The 20,271-nt window shown below is 32.2% G+C and overlaps 5 protein-coding genes and 1 long non-coding RNA gene across 6 annotated transcripts; 3 read left to right on the top strand and 3 right to left on the bottom strand.

The window, feature by feature from the left end:
• Nucleotides 1-429: 429 nt before the first annotated feature.
• On the top strand, nucleotides 430-5,149 carry LOC132908749 (uncharacterized). The gene is made up of 2 exons (XR_009658409.1): nucleotides 430-2,178; nucleotides 4,908-5,149. It is a non-coding gene; the product is annotated as an uncharacterized LOC132908749 (long non-coding RNA).
• A 1,259-nt stretch (nucleotides 5,150-6,408) lies between these two features.
• On the top strand, nucleotides 6,409-8,178 carry LOC132908728 (thyrotroph embryonic factor-like). The gene is made up of 2 exons (XM_060963002.1): nucleotides 6,409-6,542; nucleotides 7,192-8,178. The coding sequence occupies exon 2, from the start codon at nucleotides 7,192-7,194 to the stop codon at nucleotides 8,113-8,115; it is 924 nt and encodes a 307-aa protein (XP_060818985.1). The 5' UTR covers nucleotides 6,409-6,542; the 3' UTR covers nucleotides 8,116-8,178.
• A 481-nt stretch (nucleotides 8,179-8,659) lies between these two features.
• LOC132908735 (zinc finger protein 511) lies at nucleotides 8,660-9,853 on the bottom strand. The gene is made up of 3 exons (XM_060963013.1): nucleotides 9,538-9,853; nucleotides 9,248-9,449; nucleotides 8,660-9,177 (listed from the first exon to the last, which is right to left on the bottom strand). The coding sequence occupies exons 1-3, from the start codon at nucleotides 9,675-9,677 to the stop codon at nucleotides 8,728-8,730; spliced, it is 792 nt and encodes a 263-aa protein (XP_060818996.1). The 5' UTR covers nucleotides 9,678-9,853; the 3' UTR covers nucleotides 8,660-8,727.
• Nucleotides 9,854-10,161: 308 nt separating this feature from the next.
• On the bottom strand, nucleotides 10,162-19,984 carry LOC132908938 (uncharacterized). Its single transcript, XM_060963401.1, has 3 exons — nucleotides 19,800-19,984; nucleotides 19,669-19,734; nucleotides 10,162-10,417 (listed from the first exon to the last, which is right to left on the bottom strand). The coding sequence occupies exons 1-3, from the start codon at nucleotides 19,896-19,898 to the stop codon at nucleotides 10,325-10,327; spliced, it is 258 nt and encodes an 85-aa protein (XP_060819384.1). The 5' UTR covers nucleotides 19,899-19,984; the 3' UTR covers nucleotides 10,162-10,324.
• LOC132908833 (golgin subfamily A member 6-like protein 22) lies at nucleotides 10,923-14,457 on the bottom strand. The gene has a single exon (XM_060963186.1). It carries the CDS (start codon nucleotides 14,019-14,021, stop codon nucleotides 11,160-11,162), a length of 2,862 nt encoding a protein of 953 aa, XP_060819169.1. The 5' UTR covers nucleotides 14,022-14,457; the 3' UTR covers nucleotides 10,923-11,159.
• LOC132909071 (uncharacterized) lies at nucleotides 17,903-19,359 on the top strand. Its single transcript, XM_060963657.1, has 3 exons — nucleotides 17,903-17,914; nucleotides 18,457-18,674; nucleotides 19,152-19,359. The coding sequence occupies exons 1-3, from the start codon at nucleotides 17,903-17,905 to the stop codon at nucleotides 19,324-19,326; spliced, it is 405 nt and encodes a 134-aa protein (XP_060819640.1). The 3' UTR covers nucleotides 19,327-19,359.
• Nucleotides 19,985-20,271: the final 287 nt, after the last annotated feature.

The following is a 20,271-nucleotide window of genomic DNA, read 5'->3' as shown; positions in this document are numbered from 1 at the left end:
TAAATGCAAGTGATAGGCGTTACACGATTATGAATGTGTATTTGTGATAATATTATTGGATATAAATATGAGACTTTTTTTATAAAATAAGATTAGATTGAGAAAGAAATATACTACAAGAATAGAAGAATAAATGAAATGAGAACCTGAACAATGGTCAACGATTGAAGGGGTTGACGATGGTGCAGCATGGATCCTAGATTCATTTCCCATGTATGATTCGTTCTTCGGTAATGTGAAAGAACATGAAGACTTAGTCGACCATCCTCTATCATATTAACCTTACTGCTTTTTCTGGATCCATATATACCAAAACATAGAAAATCTTTAAATACTTAGTTTTAATATTCTATATAATTTTACAATCTTTTGTAAATTCCAAGCTTTTTATGAGTAGAGTATCCCAAAAGGAAAATATTTGAAGAAGTAAAGAAAACAGCAGGCTCAAAAAAATGTGAGAAATATAACTAAATATAACTAAATATCCTAAATATAACTAAAGGACTTCGTAAAAGTGCAGTTCTTACCTAAGAGGTAATTTTATATTACATAAAACTAATAAAAATTACTCTGAAAATATTTGAAAGGAACAAACTATCGTAAAAAATAAAAAATGACGGATTATTACTTTAATCCGTACCCTAAAAACCCTGAAGGTAGTGAGAAGTGTACCTTTTTTGCTGCGTAAAGGTGGCTATTAAGTAATTTAGGCCGTTTTCGAAGCTACATGAAGTTAATTCATTACGATATAGTGGAGTTTTCAAATTTTTAGTTTTTCTCTTCGCTTAGTTATAAAGCAACTCTGAAAAATATAATAAAAACAAATTACATCATTGTATCTTTTATGATGTCGTTATAAAAACTTGTCCAGGTAATCTAAAGTTCCACTGTATAATTTGCGTATACCTGGCTCTACTCCAAGAAATTCCTTATTACTATTTGCTAATAGTTAGTCCTTCCTTTCATATCGTGAAACCCATTTTGTCATTTTTGTGACCATACCAATTGCTTTATGGCTTTTCGTAATAAGCATGCAGTTTTTTTCATTTGCGAAATGTCCCGATAAATCTCTTTTTGATCACTATTTTTTCCGTTAAGAAATTGAGAAACCTGTGAGTATTTTCCAGGTTGAGGGAACCCAGCTTTTAGATAGAGAAAGTATAGAGAGAATGTTACTAGTTTATAAAAGCTTATGGAATAGGAGAGGGGGGGGGCGATAATCCTCGCAAGAGCGTAAACAATACACAAATCTTATTACGACAGCATTATTTTTTTCGGAGACTTCTTAAATAAATAGCATGTAAACGTTTTTGACCTTTTCTCTTTCTTGAAAGAGAGAGACATTCAAATCTTTTTTGTTTGTAACTGTACAGCTTAGCGATGAGATACTGAGCGATTTGTTCGTAAATGTTTCTGTCCTTAAATACCTTGTTTACTGTTATCATTATACTTATTATTACTAAACTAATCTTGCTATCGGTGAATATTTCCATACTTATATTTTATGAAGATTACTATTGTATACATCGTAAGGAATATTGTTGTAATGAAATATAAGTTTGAGGGACTGATAAAGTTTATTAGAGGAAGAAGAGCTGGTTTAGCATTTAGTACTTATAGAAAAATAAAAAGAGCAATATACACAATTCACATAATAAGCAAGAATACATAAAATATCCAAAGTATGATATTTGCTATAATATTTAATGGTAATGGAAGACATTTCTGCGTACGTTACGTAGCATAGCGTAAAGATAGTTAACGTCCCAGATAATTTTATTTCTGTTTTAAACTGTTTATTTATCTGTCGTAATATACAAAGATGTTAACCCTCCTATAACAAAAGCTTTTCTCCACCTACAAGCTAGTTCCTCAGATATTTCCTCAAACTCGGGCCTTGTCGTAAATAAGACGTATTGGTAATGTGTTTACGGCGAACGCTATTCATCTGAAACCATCTCTGAAAGGAGACTATTTGGTCGACGAATAAAATTCCTTGTCAAAGAATCTGTCCAAAGGCGTGTCTCGTAATACAGTGAGAACGAAATGCAAAAGCTTTCATGGAAAGAAAGGAGTTCTCGCGGGGGAAGGAGGCGTGCCGAAGACCGGAAGCAAGCAAATCTTGAAAGTCTGTTGGCTAAACTTGGTCGGTGGTCTGGCCGCAAGATAAATTGAGAAGTAATTATTGCGAACGACATTTACCACATACATCTTGATGCTTCTCTTTTCAAAACGCTTTGGTGTCAAATGCTATTAAAAGGACTAATGTCTGGGAACGAAGTCACATCATGAGACTTCCTACCGAGAGGGTTGTAAATTTCTTCAAGATTCTTAATAAGTTGAGATATTTTTCATACAAAAAGGAGAAAACGGAATCGTTATAAATATAATAATATTTTGACAATATTCAGTTTCCACAATATTCTCGTTTTATATTTATATAAAATATTAATAATAATCTTGATTCAAATACAAGATGAAATACCTATTAGTAAATTTTTTATAATTTTTAACGAATAAAATTTGCATTATATGTAACATAAATATGTGATAACATATGTAATATAAATTTATTTATGGTAAAAGCTTCTTTCGAAATAATTGTGTTCGGTGGATAAGATCCTTAATGTCCAATTCTGAAATTATTTCATATGCAACCCTTCGAAGAACATACGAAAGTACCCTGTTATAGACAATTTTCGACTGTTTTTAGTAATTATTAAAATAGCATCGTTTTACAGAGTTGACAATGAGGTACATAGGGTTGAATATAATCTTGACCGTTCTTAATGCGATATTGTACCCTTCTTAAAGATTAGCAAGCTTAACGCTTTTAACGAGAGGTATATACATGAAATATTTGAAATCTTATTGCATTTTATTGGATACCTACATTTTTTACCTGCTAGTATTACTTCTACTTCTATTACATAATATATTATTATATATTACTTATATATACCTTTTCTACAATATATATTGTATTGGGTAATATTCAACGAAAAACAAATACAATCAAAAACATCACCTATATCCGATTCTAAGAACTATTATCATTGTGAAACATCATGGTCTTTATAAATCTGAAAAATCTGTGTGAAAGTTACAATCATACCAATTTGTGTTCAAAGATTATAATTGTCTGGTTTATCAGAAGCTTTCTACTAGCTATTTGTGTTATCTACTAGTACATGCAAACAACCGGACCATAGCTATTGATAATCTGATGATTGTGTAATTGATGTGCCCACGAGCGATTTAGAACGTTTAACCACGGAAACTCACCGTGAATTTACTAATTTTAGACGTTAGAACAAATTTATTAAAATAGTTGCTTTAAGTGGACAAATTTGAAGTAAAAAGTTATAAAACTAAAAAAAAATCATAGGAAAATTGAGTCATTCATATTTAAGTATTACTTTTACATTGCCTGAGGCTTGCAAAAAATTTGAAAAAAAACTTCGAAGAAAAAAGATTCAAGACTGAAAGTCGCACTACTGGCTTATGGACCGCTCTGTTTACTTACGAAGTATTGAAAGGAAATATCATAGAGGAACAGAATCATAAAAAAGTAAAAACATCAAAGTAGAATATTATCGGTAATAAATGCAATTTACATCCGACTCTAACAGAAACAATAAAGCTAAATTTATTAAAACGAAATTTTTGGAATATCATCCCCTCCTTTTATATTACTTTTATACTTCATTTTTACCTGTTTTTGTCCGATGATCGATATATCTACTACATGCATTGAAAAATTTATATTTCATTCCTTGTTCGTTCGATTCTCCTTGCACGAAAACTGATTACTCACAGCGGGACTATTTAAAAAACGTCAACGATGCCGGTGAATTGAGACATTTTCCACATCGAATCATGGCGAAAATTTTGCATCGACATACCGTTATAGGGTTTATATACGTTTCGGTGCGGTAGGAGCAGATGCAAATACGAGGACCCATTCATCTGTCGTCGGATGATGGCTACAGAAAATATCGCAAATAACGGGTTGCAGTTGCTCCTGCACCATAGAAATGTGGGTTATGTGACCAAAAGAGCAAAAATTTGTATACGAGAAAGGAGGCGGTGCAGTGAATTGATCGCTAGGATGCCTTTCCATGGACGGCACGTCATTTTAACGGGGATATGAAATGGAGGACTAAATTTGGCGTGATCTTGGGACCAAGACATAATGAGACGTCTATGCTACCGAGCATAACTGGATACCTTCGTTGTCCATCATTTTTTCCCTATTTTTCTCACACTCGAATTTCTATGAATTTTCTTGAGAATTCGGAAGAAAAGAGAGCAGAGAAATCTTTCAAAAACAATTGACAAGCTTACAATGCACGCTGATCTATTCTACATATTAAAAAATGAAAAAAAAAAAAATGATTATGTTACAACTTACTTTGGAACTTACAATTATTTATGCCATTTTTTTATAAAGGAGGTGTTATTTATTTTTAAAGAAGTTTCTTATTCTAATGATTAAGATAGAAGATAATAATTATTATCAATAGATAGGATAGTACAATAATAAGCAATAAAATTGTATACAATGAAGGAGAGTAAAATGATATAGTAGCAATCGAAGGAATGAAAATTTGTTAAATATGAAATATGAATGAAAAAGTATAACTTTCAAGTCATATGGCATTGTAGAGCTTTAAATATAAATTTACAAAAATGAAATTAATCATTATAGCCTTGTAATAAATTCTTGCCAGAAATATAATTTGTGCAATTCAATCACTTTTTAGTATGATATAAATTTAAGTAATTTTTAATAACATACCGTAAATAGTTTATGTTAACCGCCTTAAGTAGAGCTCTGTTAGTCTTATAACAATATGTGTAAATTAAAGGTATTAAAGGTATTAAAGGCATTAAATTTCCAACAGATTTTCTCAACCTCTTAATGCTATTATCAAAGAATCCCATTTTACCTAAGAGACAATAGAATCCATTAAACAAAGAAACGCCATGGGAGGCTCAAATAAAAGTTTAAGTAAGGATTAACTAATGAACTTACATAGTCAGCCAAAACCAGAACCATTAATCAACACGAGTCGAAGAAAAGAGTAGGTTCATCTTCCGGTGACACGCTCTGAGGATTGCCATATGTTGTCCAATCCTAACGAGCTACCAGGACCAAAGAAATCCATCACACACATGAAACAAGTACAGACTTTTCTCTCACTTTTCTTTGACGTAAAAATTTCTACCAAATTTCACTTAGTCGCAAAACTTTCGCCAGTTAATTTATGAGCATTTTATGCAAATTTCATGGTTTTCTTCCAGTGGTGGCCATCGTAAATCATGCAATACAAAGCATAAACAAAGATCGCTACGAAATATTAGGAGAAATAGTCAAGTGGCTCACGAAAGGATTATGCATAGTGATTCTAGACACACTATTTGTACGGGTAAGCATTACACAAAAAGATGCGTTAAGTCTGTCACTTGAGGGTCGTCCAGTTAGCAGTTATCAATTGTCGAAACACCTAACCCTTTGACGAACCAGTTGTTAGAAACAGAATGTGGTCCCTGACGTCAGACAGGATTTGAAAGGAAAGATTTTAGTGTGCCAATTGGTAACTGGATTTTTCAAAATCCTGGTGAAGCAAGAGCTGATCCAGTACCTGGATTAATTTAACGGAATTCCATTGTAGTCTGAATTTTTGTAATTTGTTTTGTGTGTTGTAACTTGTATAATATTGATTATTTCGACGTAATGAACAAAAGAAGATTTACTTGTTTGAAGGAAGACTTATCCTCTTCAATTTTTGTATTTAAAGTTCGGTAAATTTTCACCTTATTTTCTGTTCCTAATGTAGAATTGTTTTTCTTTTGTAAATATATTTAATGCGTAATTTTCATTGTATGAATTGGTTTTATATGACAAAAGATATATAATAGAAAGAAATAGAAAGATAACAAGGCATGATAGAAGTAACAGAAGTATTAAGAAATAATTAGGAAATTTAATAAACTACCCTCATAAATAAAACATTTTGAGTAATAATGTTTTTCTATTTTCAAGCTATTAAACTAAAATATAAATTCCCTTGTAAGATCCATTTATAACAGGAATATTATACAAGCCCAACAAAATACATATACAATCAATTACTCGATCATAGATAACCCAACTCATTTTCTTACGTACGCGATTACGTAGTCGTAATCATGTGAACGTGTCGTCCTATAAACATTTCGGGATTAGGTAGTGGCGAACGTGTGCCAGTTAGACCCCAGCGTTGTGGTCAACAGGATTGTTGTTCCCTACCATTTTCTAAGGGATTCTCTCCTACCCCAAGTTCTTGCAAGGGTTGGGCAGTATATAAGCGAAACTGCGCCCCCATTCGTTCTAAACGATTTTGAAGAACCATCGTGAGAACATCAAAAAACCGATTCTATAACTTCGTTAAAAAAAAGATTTTCGTTTCGAACAATTACTGTGTGAAGATCTTCAAGAAAACGTGCACGATTTGGAACTACGATAAAGTGATATTGTTGTGATACATCAGTGACCGGTGCATGACCTGGGATTAAGTATTAAGTAAGACACATGTTCTATGCTAATTGATAAACATAAAAGAATTCCAAACTTTCGTAATTAACGGATACACTAATGTCTATTCGACGACACGTTGTCTATATTTCGATTTCTCGTTAAATTAACTGTATTCCTCGTTAGACAAATTATATTTAGATTTTTTATAAGATAAATATTGGCTAGTTTATCTTGAAATACGTCGAAATAACAAATGTTATTTAATTACAAATTATATTTTGACTTCATTAACATAATATCCTTACTCCTCAAAATATCGAGCTATAATTTGTTACACTCGCTTTCTGTTGGTTTCCCACGTTTTCAATCGATTGTTATTATTAATTCGAGCACGTGATTCTCTATTTAGTCGCTAAAAATTTTATTTTTGTGATTTTCACGTGTAGTAATATATAATTAATACATATTTAGAAAATTGAAAGAATTGAAAGTTAAAAGGTATCCATTTATATCATTATCTATTTATTATTATTTTCATTTTTAAAACGCTCAGAGGATAATCAGTAAATATGCAATACTTCTCAAAACATAGCAAACAAATATTTGCATTTGCATGAAAAACGTTCAAAGAAATGTTTTTTATTTTTTATTCAAACTTTTTGTTTTAGATGATGATAAACTGTAGAATGAATCCTCTCTTCCAAGCGATAGTGGATAATATACAAGCAAAAGAATTTGCTTCTAACAAAGATACTAGCATGCAATTTTCTGACTCGATACTGGACTTGTCCTTTAAGAAAGCAACAATCTCGAAGGAGTCAGCAAATTCCAGTTTACATTCAAACTCACCCGTAACAAACACAACGAAACAAGATCAAGTTAAGCGTTTTTCAGAAACTGGGGATCCTTTGGAAGTTCAAAAATTTATGATAACGCCACCTTCCGAATGTAACTCACTGGAAATAGTTAAATACGAGCCAGTTCACAATCTCACGGAGGCGCCATTACAAAACGGTAGTTTTCCCACTTTGCCAATGGACATTTCGATTCCACTCATTCCTAGTATATTATCAACATTATTGAATACAACTAATGAAACTATTAATTCAAGGCAATTTTTCAACCCCTCCACCACGTTGATTACAGATTCTAACAAAACTGCGTTACACAATTTGCCTATAGATATTGCAAAAAATACAAGACCTTTTAAGGCTTATCCAAAAGATCCATTATCGCTCACTATAGGAGGGGCCGAATTGATGTATGATCTAGAATCGAGCGAAGCTTATTCGGAATTTCGAAAGCGAATGCTAGAAACGATGAAACAATCGAACGAAGGCATGATTACAAAGATGCGAAAAGTCACGAAAAGTCCTGTGCCAACGAGCACTGTTGATGAGAAAGATGCAGCTTATCGAGAAAGAAGAAGAAAGAATAACGAAGCCGCAAAACGTTCTAGAGACGCACGAAGAGCTAAGGAAGATGAGATTGCTATCAGGGCAGCTTTCTTAGAACACGAAAATAAGAGACTTAAATATGAACTTTCAGTACTTAAAAACGAAACAGCCAAGATAATGGCTTATTTTACTTAGGTTACTTTTATATTAGTTATTGGCAATGAAAAAAAAAAAAATGCAGTGTTTGCACAAAATTTGTCTAGTATTCTGTAAGTAACATGTTTTCTGTAATTGTTAGTGTAATCTAGTACTTTATGGTTTCTGCTTCAATGTTTGATATATAATAATAGAAGTATTATTTTGACAATATATACAGTCATATGCATAACAAATATAGTGTAAGGATTTAGAAGTTTAATTTTTCATATTGAATTACAAATTTTTATGTTATTTAACATATTGAAATTATATAAATATTCTTAATGTTATAATGTTATTTCCAAGATAATGACAATTGTGCTAGGTAGGATGTCTGATAACTTTACCCAGAATTTGTTTATGTACAATTTATTGCGAAAGATATTCTACACATAGTAAATAACTCGAGATAGATAAACTTAGAAGTTTAATTATATATTAAGCAACAAGACTGTAAGTGCAGATATGTAAATAGAAGGGAGGATAAGATAGGAGATACGTGAAATAATAAATTTTGTATGCTTCATTGTACATACAAAGATTGTTGTAATATTTAAATTATATTTATGATAAAAAAAGCATTAAACCAAAGTTATACATTATTTTCAATTACATATTTGGTAATGTATTAGCCAAGTCCATCATACATCCTCTTTCAAGCACATCTTTTTCACCAGATTGATTTTTAGTAAGTACTTTTGTATATGATTTATATACTTGCCTAGGAATAAAAAGTAACGAAGTAGCTCCTGCACTATTATTTGAAGGGCTCAATTGGCTTTCACGGATAATGTTATTTGTCGAGGTTGCAGCTTTTGCTGAAGCTATAAACATTTTAGTTTTTTGATTTTTATTTAACTGTATTTTTCTTGACTTGGATTCTGTCCGCTTTGGCTCGGATTCATCAATATCCATTTTATCTTTTGATTTATCTCTTACGCAATGTGAAGTATTATCAAATCTAAAATTCTTTGGATATTTGTGTACACTAACACAATGATCTCTTCTTTCAATTGAAGTATTAAATTTTAAATCACACTCAGAAACATAACATTGATACTAAAAGATATTATTAATATTAAGAAACAGTATGCTGTAAATTATATTGAAATAAAATGATTATAAATACCATTGGCTGTTTCATTGATAAAACTTGGAAAAAGTTATCATGGGTTTCTTGAATATGAATATCCAAGAATCTAGGATTTGGTAGACATTTGTTACATTGTGCACAAACATATCGATGATTGCTATTGTAGTGCATCTCAAAATCAATTAATTTATTGAATGTTGCTTTACAACCAGTAATGTAACAAGAGAATTCTTTTATACTGAAATTAATAAATTATTTTATTAGAATCATTTATTTGTAGGTTATGTACAATGATAAATTTTTATATAAAAGAAATTTTTATTTACACATCATGACATAGTTCTTCATCATCTTCAACAGTAACACCTTTTCGTTGAAAAATTTTGCAAATTCTGTATGAATCTTCGAAAAATGGATCATCAATAGATCTTAACCCTACACCTATATTTTGTAAAAATTTCTCCATTCTTGTAATATTCTAATTGTTACACTTTAAAAAAGATATTGCAATCAGTAATATTTAATTATTTAATATTATACATTGTACTTTCGTTTAATAATTTATTCTTTAAACCACCAAGCAGTTTTAACATAGTAACAACACAACGACAGCATTACACTCTAATGGCGCAATATTTGAATTAGACTTGATGATTCATCTCGATAATTCAGTTCGATAATTCAGTTCGATAATTCTACATATTTCGATTATCGAAAAGAAAATTTCAGTTTCATTGTATCAAATGTCGTCCCGTGCACGTCGTAAATTAAAATTACAATTTCCTTAAATAAAATCGAATAAATTAGTGATATAGTTTTGATTATGTGATAAGTGAACTAAGTGTGAACTAAGATAAGTGATAAGAACTAATTCTAGTCATTCTAAATATGAATTACAACACAGGAGAGCAATAAGGGATAAATTCAAGAAAGAAGACGTTGGTAAATGATTTATCTTTGTACGTATTACGTATTTCTTATAGCACGTTGCTAACTCGGTAATTTAGTATTAATAATTTAGGTACTTAATGTCAATAATATATTCATGCAATAAACTCATTAGTTGTTACAAAAATAAATCAGAAAACGTATAAGTATACATCTTGACAAGAATTACTCGACCAGCAGCCGGGTTTTCAAATTTTCGAGAATTTCCGTCATTTTGTGTTCCAATTCACTGCGTCTTTGCATTTCTTGCCGCTTATCCTGTAACATACATGTGATATTATAGAATATTTTTGTAATTGCCATACGTTCATCTCAATTATTATGTTATATAAAGACGGTAGAAAGGAGGTTAAAGAAATAATATTGTTTTCAAATTACCAAAAAATTAATATTTTTTTTCATCTTGCAACACTTTATTTTGAAACTGAGTATTTAACATTTTCTATAGCAATTTTTATAACAAATCATATAATATCTTTTGATGTATCAATTATTTATGTATATATATAAATTTTAACTTGTATATATATACGAGTAGTTTAAAAAATCAATGTTTTTTTCGAGTTCCAAATACTTTTAAGTATACACTTGAGTGTTTCAGTTAGACAAGTTATTCTGAATATTATATATTATGTGTAATACACAAAATACATATGTGTATTTGTAGGTTAATTTTTAGTAAATATATTAAATTATAATTACTATATATACGTGATAAAAGGATCATTTTACAATTTTCCTATTATATTTTCCAATTATTTAGCACAAAGCATGAAATATGATTGATTTCACTATATTATAATGTAACAAATGTTGAAATTAGTGAAAAAGTATTTCAAATGAATCATATAACAAAACATTGATAACTATTTTTAAAATTCTTTTAAATTCCTTTAATTACTATATTTAAAATATTTTTAGATTCTACGTGTTAAATTACTGAAAACCGAAATATTGAAAATGGATCATATTGCACAATTAGCTTGAAAATAATAACAAATTATAAAATACGAGAATAATCGACATAACTAATTGGTTCATTCGGATTAATGCGTTCTTCTGCTACTATTTTTATAGTGGTAGCACCATTCGCGTAATCTTCGACTTTCTCGCTTCTGCTTTCCGGTTCACTGGTGAATTTCGTTAAACTTTCGTCATAGCGATACACGTTCTGTTGCGGCGTGGCCAAACCAATTATTTCTACGTTTCCAATTTTTTTATTCCCGTCAAAAACTCCGGACAATCTGTTGTTTCCCCTGCCATAATTGAAATCATAAACACGTTCACCAAAATTGAACAAATTATAGTTTTCTCTAGGTTCGAGAAACATCGTTGATTCAAACTTCTGTCGAGAAACTGGATTATCTTGCATTATACGATTTTTAACATTTATCTGCTTTTTATTTTTTGAAGATGTTTCATTTCTTTCAATACTGCGTTTCGAGGATTCAAATTTCTTAGAATTCAATGAACTCGGGTCCTGCAGCTCTTGAAAATTTTTTATTTCGATATTTGGTCCTTCTGTAGATCTATAATTATTATTTGAAATATACTTATAACGCTTTAAAAAATCTGGTATTTCTTTTCTATCATTATCATTTTGATTAGATTTCACGATTTTCGTCTCAAAACGTGTTCTATTTGAATTCACAGTATTTATAGGCCTATTCATCATCAGTCGTTTCCCAGGAACTGTTCTTAATTCGAGTCCCTTTTTAAAATCTTGGTCATAAATATTTTCAGAATAGTCATACGGTCTTTGATTTAAATTATCAAGTATTACTTGACTTTTCTCTTCTCGATGCCTTTCTTTCCTCATTTTATTGGAGGATTCAGATTTTCTACGATTTTCTTCACTATTCGATACCTTAATATTGTCATTATCGGTCGAATTTCTTGGAACAATGTTGGTATGTATTGTACTATCGAAAATAAAGTCGAATGGCGGTGGCCACATTTGTACTTCCTTTTGTTCACCCTCGTGGAGATTCTTCGGTGTTTTTCTTTCTCTAACACCTACTACCGGTTTCAAATTTTCCTTTTTTGATCGCTTTGGCTCTTTAGACGAGACTTTTTTTGAAGCTTCTGCTCTTAAAGTATTATCTTTCTCTGACTTTTCATTTGTCGGTGACTTGAATTTCGTCTTTCTTAATTCTTCAGGGGCATTCAGGTACCGAACAGGAACGATCAATGGCATAAATTTACTGAAATCCAATTCATCTCGTTCTTCGGGGGAAAAAGATCGATTTTCGCCATTCGATTGATTATTGGAGATTTTCATTGGTAACTCGGAATTATCTTCGTCAGATCCTTTTCCATCTTTCTTCCTGCTATCTGTATCTTCCTCCAGAGTATATTCTTCATACTTGTTTCTTGCTGGAACATCTTCTTCTCTGCTCCTTTCATCACTTTCATTTTCATCTTTCTGATTAGCACGCGAATCTTCCTCCTCTCTCGAAACCTCTTCCTCCGATTCAGCAGGCACAGACGAGCTATAAATATCGCTCAATGGCTGCTTGAGTCTTCCAAAAAAATTCACAAAACCATCATTAATCAGTTCACGATTATACAGAGGTTCCCCATAACTGTTACGAAGATCTTCAGGTCGTCGTTCCTCATCATCTTCACTCAAGGGTAGTGGTTCACTATACTGTATACTTGTATAATTTTCACTAGTTTGAGGCGTGTCTTCCTTATAAACATCATCATTCCTATAATACCCTTCTTCTTCGCTTTCTGCAGGTTGTTTTTGATTCGTGGGATATTCATGAATCCTCTCTTCACTCTCGTATCTCTCTCTCGACTGATATTCTTCTCTCAACGGTTTTCCTTTATCGCTTTCCTCTTGGTTTCCTCCACATCCAGAATCTTGATCTCCGTGATCTATTTGCTTCCTTGAATCACCCTCTTCCTCACCACTATAATTATCATCCTTCTGACGATTTCTGTACCATTCTTGTTCCCTCAATCTCTTCGCATGCTCTTCCTGTTTACGCTCCAATTCTGCAAGTCTTTCTTCATACTCTTGTTTCCATCTTGGATCTTCATTATAAGAAGGAGATGTAGTTGAAAGATCATGTATCATTGGCGGTTGAGCTAACATTGGAGGAGGTGGCGATTGAATATCCTTTGCATTATAAATTGGCTGATTTTCTATTATCACTTTTTCAGTGCTCACGTTCTTTCTGTACACCATTCCTTGTTCATTGCGAATTGAACCGATGTACGGTTCAGGGTAGGATAGATTAATGAATTGAGAAGGAATCTCAGGAAGAGGTGGTTGAGGTACGGTCGGTAAGGAAGGTTCCGATATGACTGGCAGAGGGATCTTTACCAAGAGAGGAGGTGGTAGTGGTTGATTAGGAGTCTGTTTCCTTGGATCAATCTGTGGTGGCATCGTTGATGATGTTGAAGGCGGTTTGGAGGTTGTGGAAGATGAATTACCATGGAAAATATTCTCATATTGTTGCAACTGAGTTAATACACCTGTTCCATTACTAAAATTTACCACACCTGTGAATTTGATCGTTTCTCGTTGTCTTGGAGCTAATGTAGTCGATTGAGTAGAGTTTGTTTGAGTGTTGTTATTAGCTCTTGCCTCATCTGATTCGGAATTAGGATTGGGCAACGAGGCTATTTGCACAGGGCTTACCGTGTAACCAAAAACCTGCGCCAAGCCCGAAAGAATCAGACCCAATGCCCGTTTGTCTCGCGGATTATTGATGTTTAAAAGTTCTGTTGGTTCTTGCGAGTTTGAGGAGGGGTTTGGTGTAGACGGATTTTCCCAATTTGTTTTCTTAGACTGGACGAAAGTGTACAGAACGCACACGTAGCATAGGAGATGGAATTTTCCAAGCTTCATTATAGTAGGCTTGAACACTTTCTGCTCGGAAATTACACTTTATGCACCGAGTGATGACGAGATAGCGACCATCGTGTTATCTTCAGTGGCGTCTTCTTTGTATCGTTGATTGCCACATGATATAAGCTTCATGCAATACTTCTAACAACGAACAGTTCTTTCAATTTTTGTTAAACTATCGACACAATTTTGTGTTAAATATTAGATCAATTTGTGAGAAAATATCAATTTTTTCGATTAAACTTGTTTTTGATTGAATATTGAAGCGATTCACAATTAAATATCGAAGCAATTCACGGTCAAATTTTGACGAAAAATGTAAAGAATAGAGAGATATGTTTCATCGTGTGAGAAAGTTTTACAAAGTGGCACGAAGAGTACTTTTGTGCCTCGAGATTCCACGAGGACTGTGCGATCAGTGTCGCGCTCGAGCGTCGTTAAACGAAACTTTAGCTGGCGGGGATGGATTTTTGCATAACATCGGAAAGAAATGTCGAGTTTCACCTCAATTGCACAGAGCTGCTCGTTTATTTGCGACAACTGAAGCGGCACGTTATAACGCGGGAAAAGAACGTCGCGATATTGCAAAGAATCGAACGACAACAGTTCGCTAAGACGAGTACAATACGTTCGACATGATCACGCGCTGTTTTTAATTCCACCTGTAACCATGGAATCTAATTACACGAGCCAACGATTCAGAGTAGAGGTTTTTTAATAAACAAAGATACGACTTTTTATTGTAATTGAATTCAGTTTGAAAAAAATTGTTCTACTTGTAGTTACTTTATAAGTTTATTAATGGATTTTATTGAAGAATATGTATATGTTAATAATAGGATGTAGATGATAAAGGACATATTAGTTTGACTGCTTGCCTTTTAATTTAATCCTTTTATTGAGAAAGAATATACGCCATACATGTGTTTCATTGTTACTTTAATCGAACGTGATCGTATGATGTTTTGAATTTTTTATTTAAAATTTTATTTAAATTTTTTTTAAATTTAAATAATTTTATTTAAAATTATGTTGCAGAGTTATTAGAAAATTTAGAATATTTCTGTTTCTAATAGAAATTTTTGGAAAATATCGGAGGGAAAAATACGAAATTTGGTATTTTGAAAGAAGGATATAATTTTATAGTTATATCTATTATATCTGTCGATATCTACTAATGTTACAATTTTGCTGAATTATTCAGCAAACTGGAACTCATTAGATACACATAACACGTATAAACACATTCGGTATATTGCGCTTTATATCTCCGAACGAAAGGAATATACATTATTATTCAAATACTTCTGGAAGAATTTCTACCGTAACTAATTTCAGTGTGACTCTATACGAGGCATTTTTTAAAGAATTTCTACCTAGTTGTATAAAACCGTTGAGCGATTACCTAAATATTTTGGTTGAGCGATTAAAACGATAAAAGTCAATTTCTTTTGAAACTTTCTGCCTTGACGATCATACTACCACAAAATTGTGATATTGTTGCACAACGTAGGAAGCCAATTCATTAAGGATATCGATACAGATCAAGTTAATCGAGCGATACTGCAGAACAAGTGAAAATAAAACTGTTTCTACGTACGAGACTGATCTTTCCAAAAAGCAATCGGTTAAATTAATTGATGGTTGAGAAATTGAACGATAAAATAGATTAGTATACCACTTTTGATCGTAATAATTTACGGTCACTATCGGGAAAATATGCTAGCCTCATCCACGATAATTATACATCTAATTACTAACGTGAACAGAAATAGAAATCTGATAAGTCGAATCTTACAGTTAGTACGTGCGTATAACGAGTACAATCATTTAACGCACATTTCTATGACATATACGAGTACAGGTTACAAGCATTGAAATAAATTAAAGCAAATTTAACGAGAGTTAATTAGTTTGAATGCGATCGATCTTCAAACCATTCCTGAGTGATAAATTTTCTTACCATCAATTTCTTAAAATAAAATAGCGTATTACTTTCATGTTGCATTATATGAATAGACAAATAAAATAGATAAATAGAAATTTATTTTACTTATTTTTGATATTTTTAACATTTTTACTTGTATACGTATTTTCTATACCTCCGGATTTTTTCCACAAATGCAAAAGGTACTTTTATGCTACAAATGCATTTTATGTTTCATTTCCTTTTCACTTAAACAATCGTATTTACTTACACGCGATAATGTCCGTCTCAGAGTAATCAGATTACTATTTTATTTGAATACGTAAGAAGTAAACGAACCTTTACACGTTATATACGATCAGTTAGGGCAATGATCATATTACCAACGATACCGATTATGTCATCGGACAATGAGCCGAGTTTAGATATTTACCAGCTGTACTTTCATAAGTATGTCGATTATGTCACCTGTTCTCCACCCAGAGAAAGTCCAGCGGCAAACGGTGTCGCTGGTTCGATTTCCTGGACTGGTGTGACAAAACCTCCTTAAGGGGACAATTACGACAAGAGGAGAAAAATATTAACGACACAAGTTTTCAACGCGACAAGGAATAGGGAGAAGGTTCAGGTTTTTATATAATAAACGCGAGTTCCTGTCGGTCGACTCCTCGAATGGTAGTCGACTCGCTTCGAGTACGCTTCGATCGAACACTGTGTCTAGCTAATTACTTAATTACCTTGTCTGGCTAATTGCACGACACGCGAAACTCCGCGAAATTACACGCATCTTTTGAGAATGTTCCCAGCTTCGTTCACCTCATTAACTCGATTTTTTTTTTCGCGAACAATGCCGGATTGCAAAGATTATGGGTGGTCGGATTACTCGGACGCGTTGCGTATGGTGTTTTACAATCGGCGAAATTGCCGTGAAATTGTCAGCACACACGCGATATTCATGTGGCGATTGTTTAGATATGGTTGCGCTTGATTATTATATGTTAGATCGAGCTGCTACTTTTAAATTCGAAAAAGAGATACCTGCTGTTTTAGAGAACAGAGATTGTGATTATGGTAGTTGAATACAGACGGCGGAAGTAGGATTTGCTATGGAATAGGAGACTAATTGATTATGATTTTTAATTTGATTCTTTGATAATGTCTATGATGGGAAGATATTGATTGTTAAAACTTAATGGGAGTTCGTCAAATGGATTAAAGAAATTAGTTAATTGGTGATTATAACGAATTATATTTTGAGAGATGTTCTATGAGAAATTGAAAATATTCTTGCTGATATTCGAAGTATTTTCTGCTCTGCGATTAATTTTCGAATTATCATATAGTGATTGAAATTATTCTAACGAAAGTATTAAACGTCTACTCTTTATCTTCAACAAGTTCGAAACGAAACATTCCTTAAATATTCCAAGAACTTCCAAAATTAAACAGAGGAACGTTTAACGACAGACGTCTAATTTCATATGCGATGAATGAATATGAATAAATACGTAGATGATGATAAGCCGATTTCATCGCAGTTAACCACCCTTTTCTCTAGATATTTCCAATAATAGATAAAAATCACACACCCTGTATATAAAAACTTGCTTCAAGGAAACGCATACTTTATTATATAAAATACTAGATCAAATTCAGTTAATCAATGACCAAAACAATAAAACCAGATTTTGATTACATGCTCGCTTTTCCATTAAAGAATTTGTGCTTTCGTTCGATCCAGATGAATTCATGATCAATGTATGTAACTAGTTATGAGATGCGATTATCCATAGATGGAAAATGTAACAGAGACTAATTTAGGCATTAGAAAATAGTTGTGGATCGAGAATTCAGTAGGTATATATAACACGGCAAATAATTTCTGAACTGTATCAGGTATAAAAGAACTGCACACTCTTTGGATCACACAGTCGTATTGTGAATCAAGTTTAACATGAATCTTCTGGTAAGAATAATCGACGAACTTTCCAATATTCATGAATTTAATCTATTGAATTAGCAAACAATGTTCCTTGATTAATTCAAGTAAGAAATTAGTGTTTTAGTGATAATAGAACTCTTTCGCACAGTGATTTACCATCTAACGATATCAGTAAATTGGTGCAAGTTACAAATTATAAGTTATTAATTTTTTCTCGTACAATTTTACAATTTTAAGTTCAACAAAATAATCAGACGACTTAAAATTAATAGAGCTCAGTCATAAAATTTCATTATCAAACTATTTTAATTTTATTATCAAACTTGTTACTGTTATGCACAAGAAATTAATAATACTACTAGACTATAGAGATTTATGCAAGTTCGTGTTTTTACGAATATAACTAAAAAGATGAAACTTCAGCAGAGATTTGTTTCATTTATTGATTATTATATATACACGTCTTTTTAAATTTCTCGTAATTAACAACCTGTGATTTGTGACTTGTAAAATTTGACTAATAATATTAGTCCATTTGTACAAACGAATCCTCATCATCGTTCTAGTTATTGGTATTCTTGAGCATTTTCGCCTTGGGAACAGCCACTGTGGCCCCAATCAACAAAATTGAAAATGTAAAGGCCGATAGTGACGCGTCAGAAAAAATAATTGCTGACAATCAGGCCGAACCGAATTCTCAGGATGCAACTGACGATAAAAAAGTGGCAAAAAGAAGTTATGGTTGGAATCCGTGGAGTTACATAGGATATAGTTACTGGCCCTGGTAGGTAGATTGCCGTAAGATATTGTGACGAATCTAGGAAGGTTTTGCGGAAAAAATAGCCGCTTACTTCAGATATTCTTGCGGATTTTGTAAGAGGAAGTCGAATATTTTGCGTTGTGTTAACAAATTTCCTGTGCTATTATGGAGTTTTATGTTTTAATTTGGCTCTTAGTCATAGGCTATGAAGCTATTTAATTGCTTCCTCCTATTTTATTTTCAGAAAATTGTATAGATTTTAGTATATGAATAGAATTCAAAGAAATAGTTACAAGAAAACATCGATGATTGGTACAGACTGATTTTGGAAAAAGAGTTGCACTGTTATTTATTGAATTGATCTAATGTACAATTTATATATAATATTTAGAGTGTATGAGAATTTTTCGTTAGATTGTTATACAAGAATATTTGAAACAGTTTGATTCTGAGGGTAGTAAGGTATTCGTATGTGCAGATGTTCACAAAATACAATTTTAGGTATGGTTTTGGATGGTATCCAAGTTGGCCTCTATATTATAGTCACGGATATAGTGGATACGGTGGATATGGTGGATACGGTGGACATGGTGGATACGGTGGACATGGATATGGAGGATATAGTGGATACGGTTATGGATATCGTAGCCACGGTGGCTGGTACAAGGGATGGTAAATTAAGAAAAAATAGAAAGGATAGAAAATCGTCCAGGAGATTTCTATAATTTTATAAATATTATTCACATCTCACATCTAACTTTTTGCACTGAATAAACAACAGGCTACACTTAAATTTTAATTATATTTATATTAAGTATTGCAAACTTAAGACTGAGATAAAACACCTACAACTTTCGATATTCATCAAATATGTAAAAACGAAAGTTCATTCAACATTTATTCAATTTTATTCTTAAAGTTATGTATCGTATATATTTGTACAAATACCAAGATGTTCATCAGTGAAAAAGAATAAATGATTCATATTGAAGGAAGGGTGAAATGATTTTGCACATACCCTTAGTCGTTTCCTTATATAAGTTGCCAATATTTCTTCGCAAACGGTCAGATTTTTATCTGTATCCTGCGGAACAAGAAGTATGTGTTATACAATCGTAAAATAATCTTCAAATTTTTGCGTCAGTCGACCTTTAGAATTCTCGTCAGCTCTCTGATCTTCTGTAGTTTAACTTGTTGTTGTTCAGATAAATTATTATTGCACACTCGTCGTGGATTGGTTGCGTACATCTCAAAACGAAACAGAAAACGTGTTACTTTTTTCACTTGCGCATTAGTAATCCATAACACTTTTGGTACGTCGCGACACTTTGTATGCACCTGATATGCGGCGTAGTGTTGCTTGGAGACAAGCGAAACAACAAACGTTTTATTGGATTTTTTTCGCAGAATCTTAACGTGATTTTGCTTTATGTAAATTAATTTCTTTTTTTCAGTAATGATTAATTACCCTCATCCTTAAGTATTTTCTTGAATTTTTGTTAAACTTCGTATCTTTTATTTTTATCATACATCCCACGAAAGGAATCTGCGTTATCTACAACAGATGCTATTCTGAAATGTCTGAATCGCGGACCAAGTGTCGAAACAGAGTAAGAACCTT

The sequence above is a fragment of the Bombus pascuorum genome, chromosome 7 (assembly GCF_905332965.1).
Source record: "Bombus pascuorum chromosome 7, iyBomPasc1.1, whole genome shotgun sequence".
Classification (NCBI taxonomy): domain Eukaryota; kingdom Metazoa; phylum Arthropoda; class Insecta; order Hymenoptera; family Apidae; genus Bombus; species Bombus pascuorum.
Note: the sequence above shows the minus strand (reverse complement) of the source record. Positions and strands in the feature narration are given on the sequence as shown.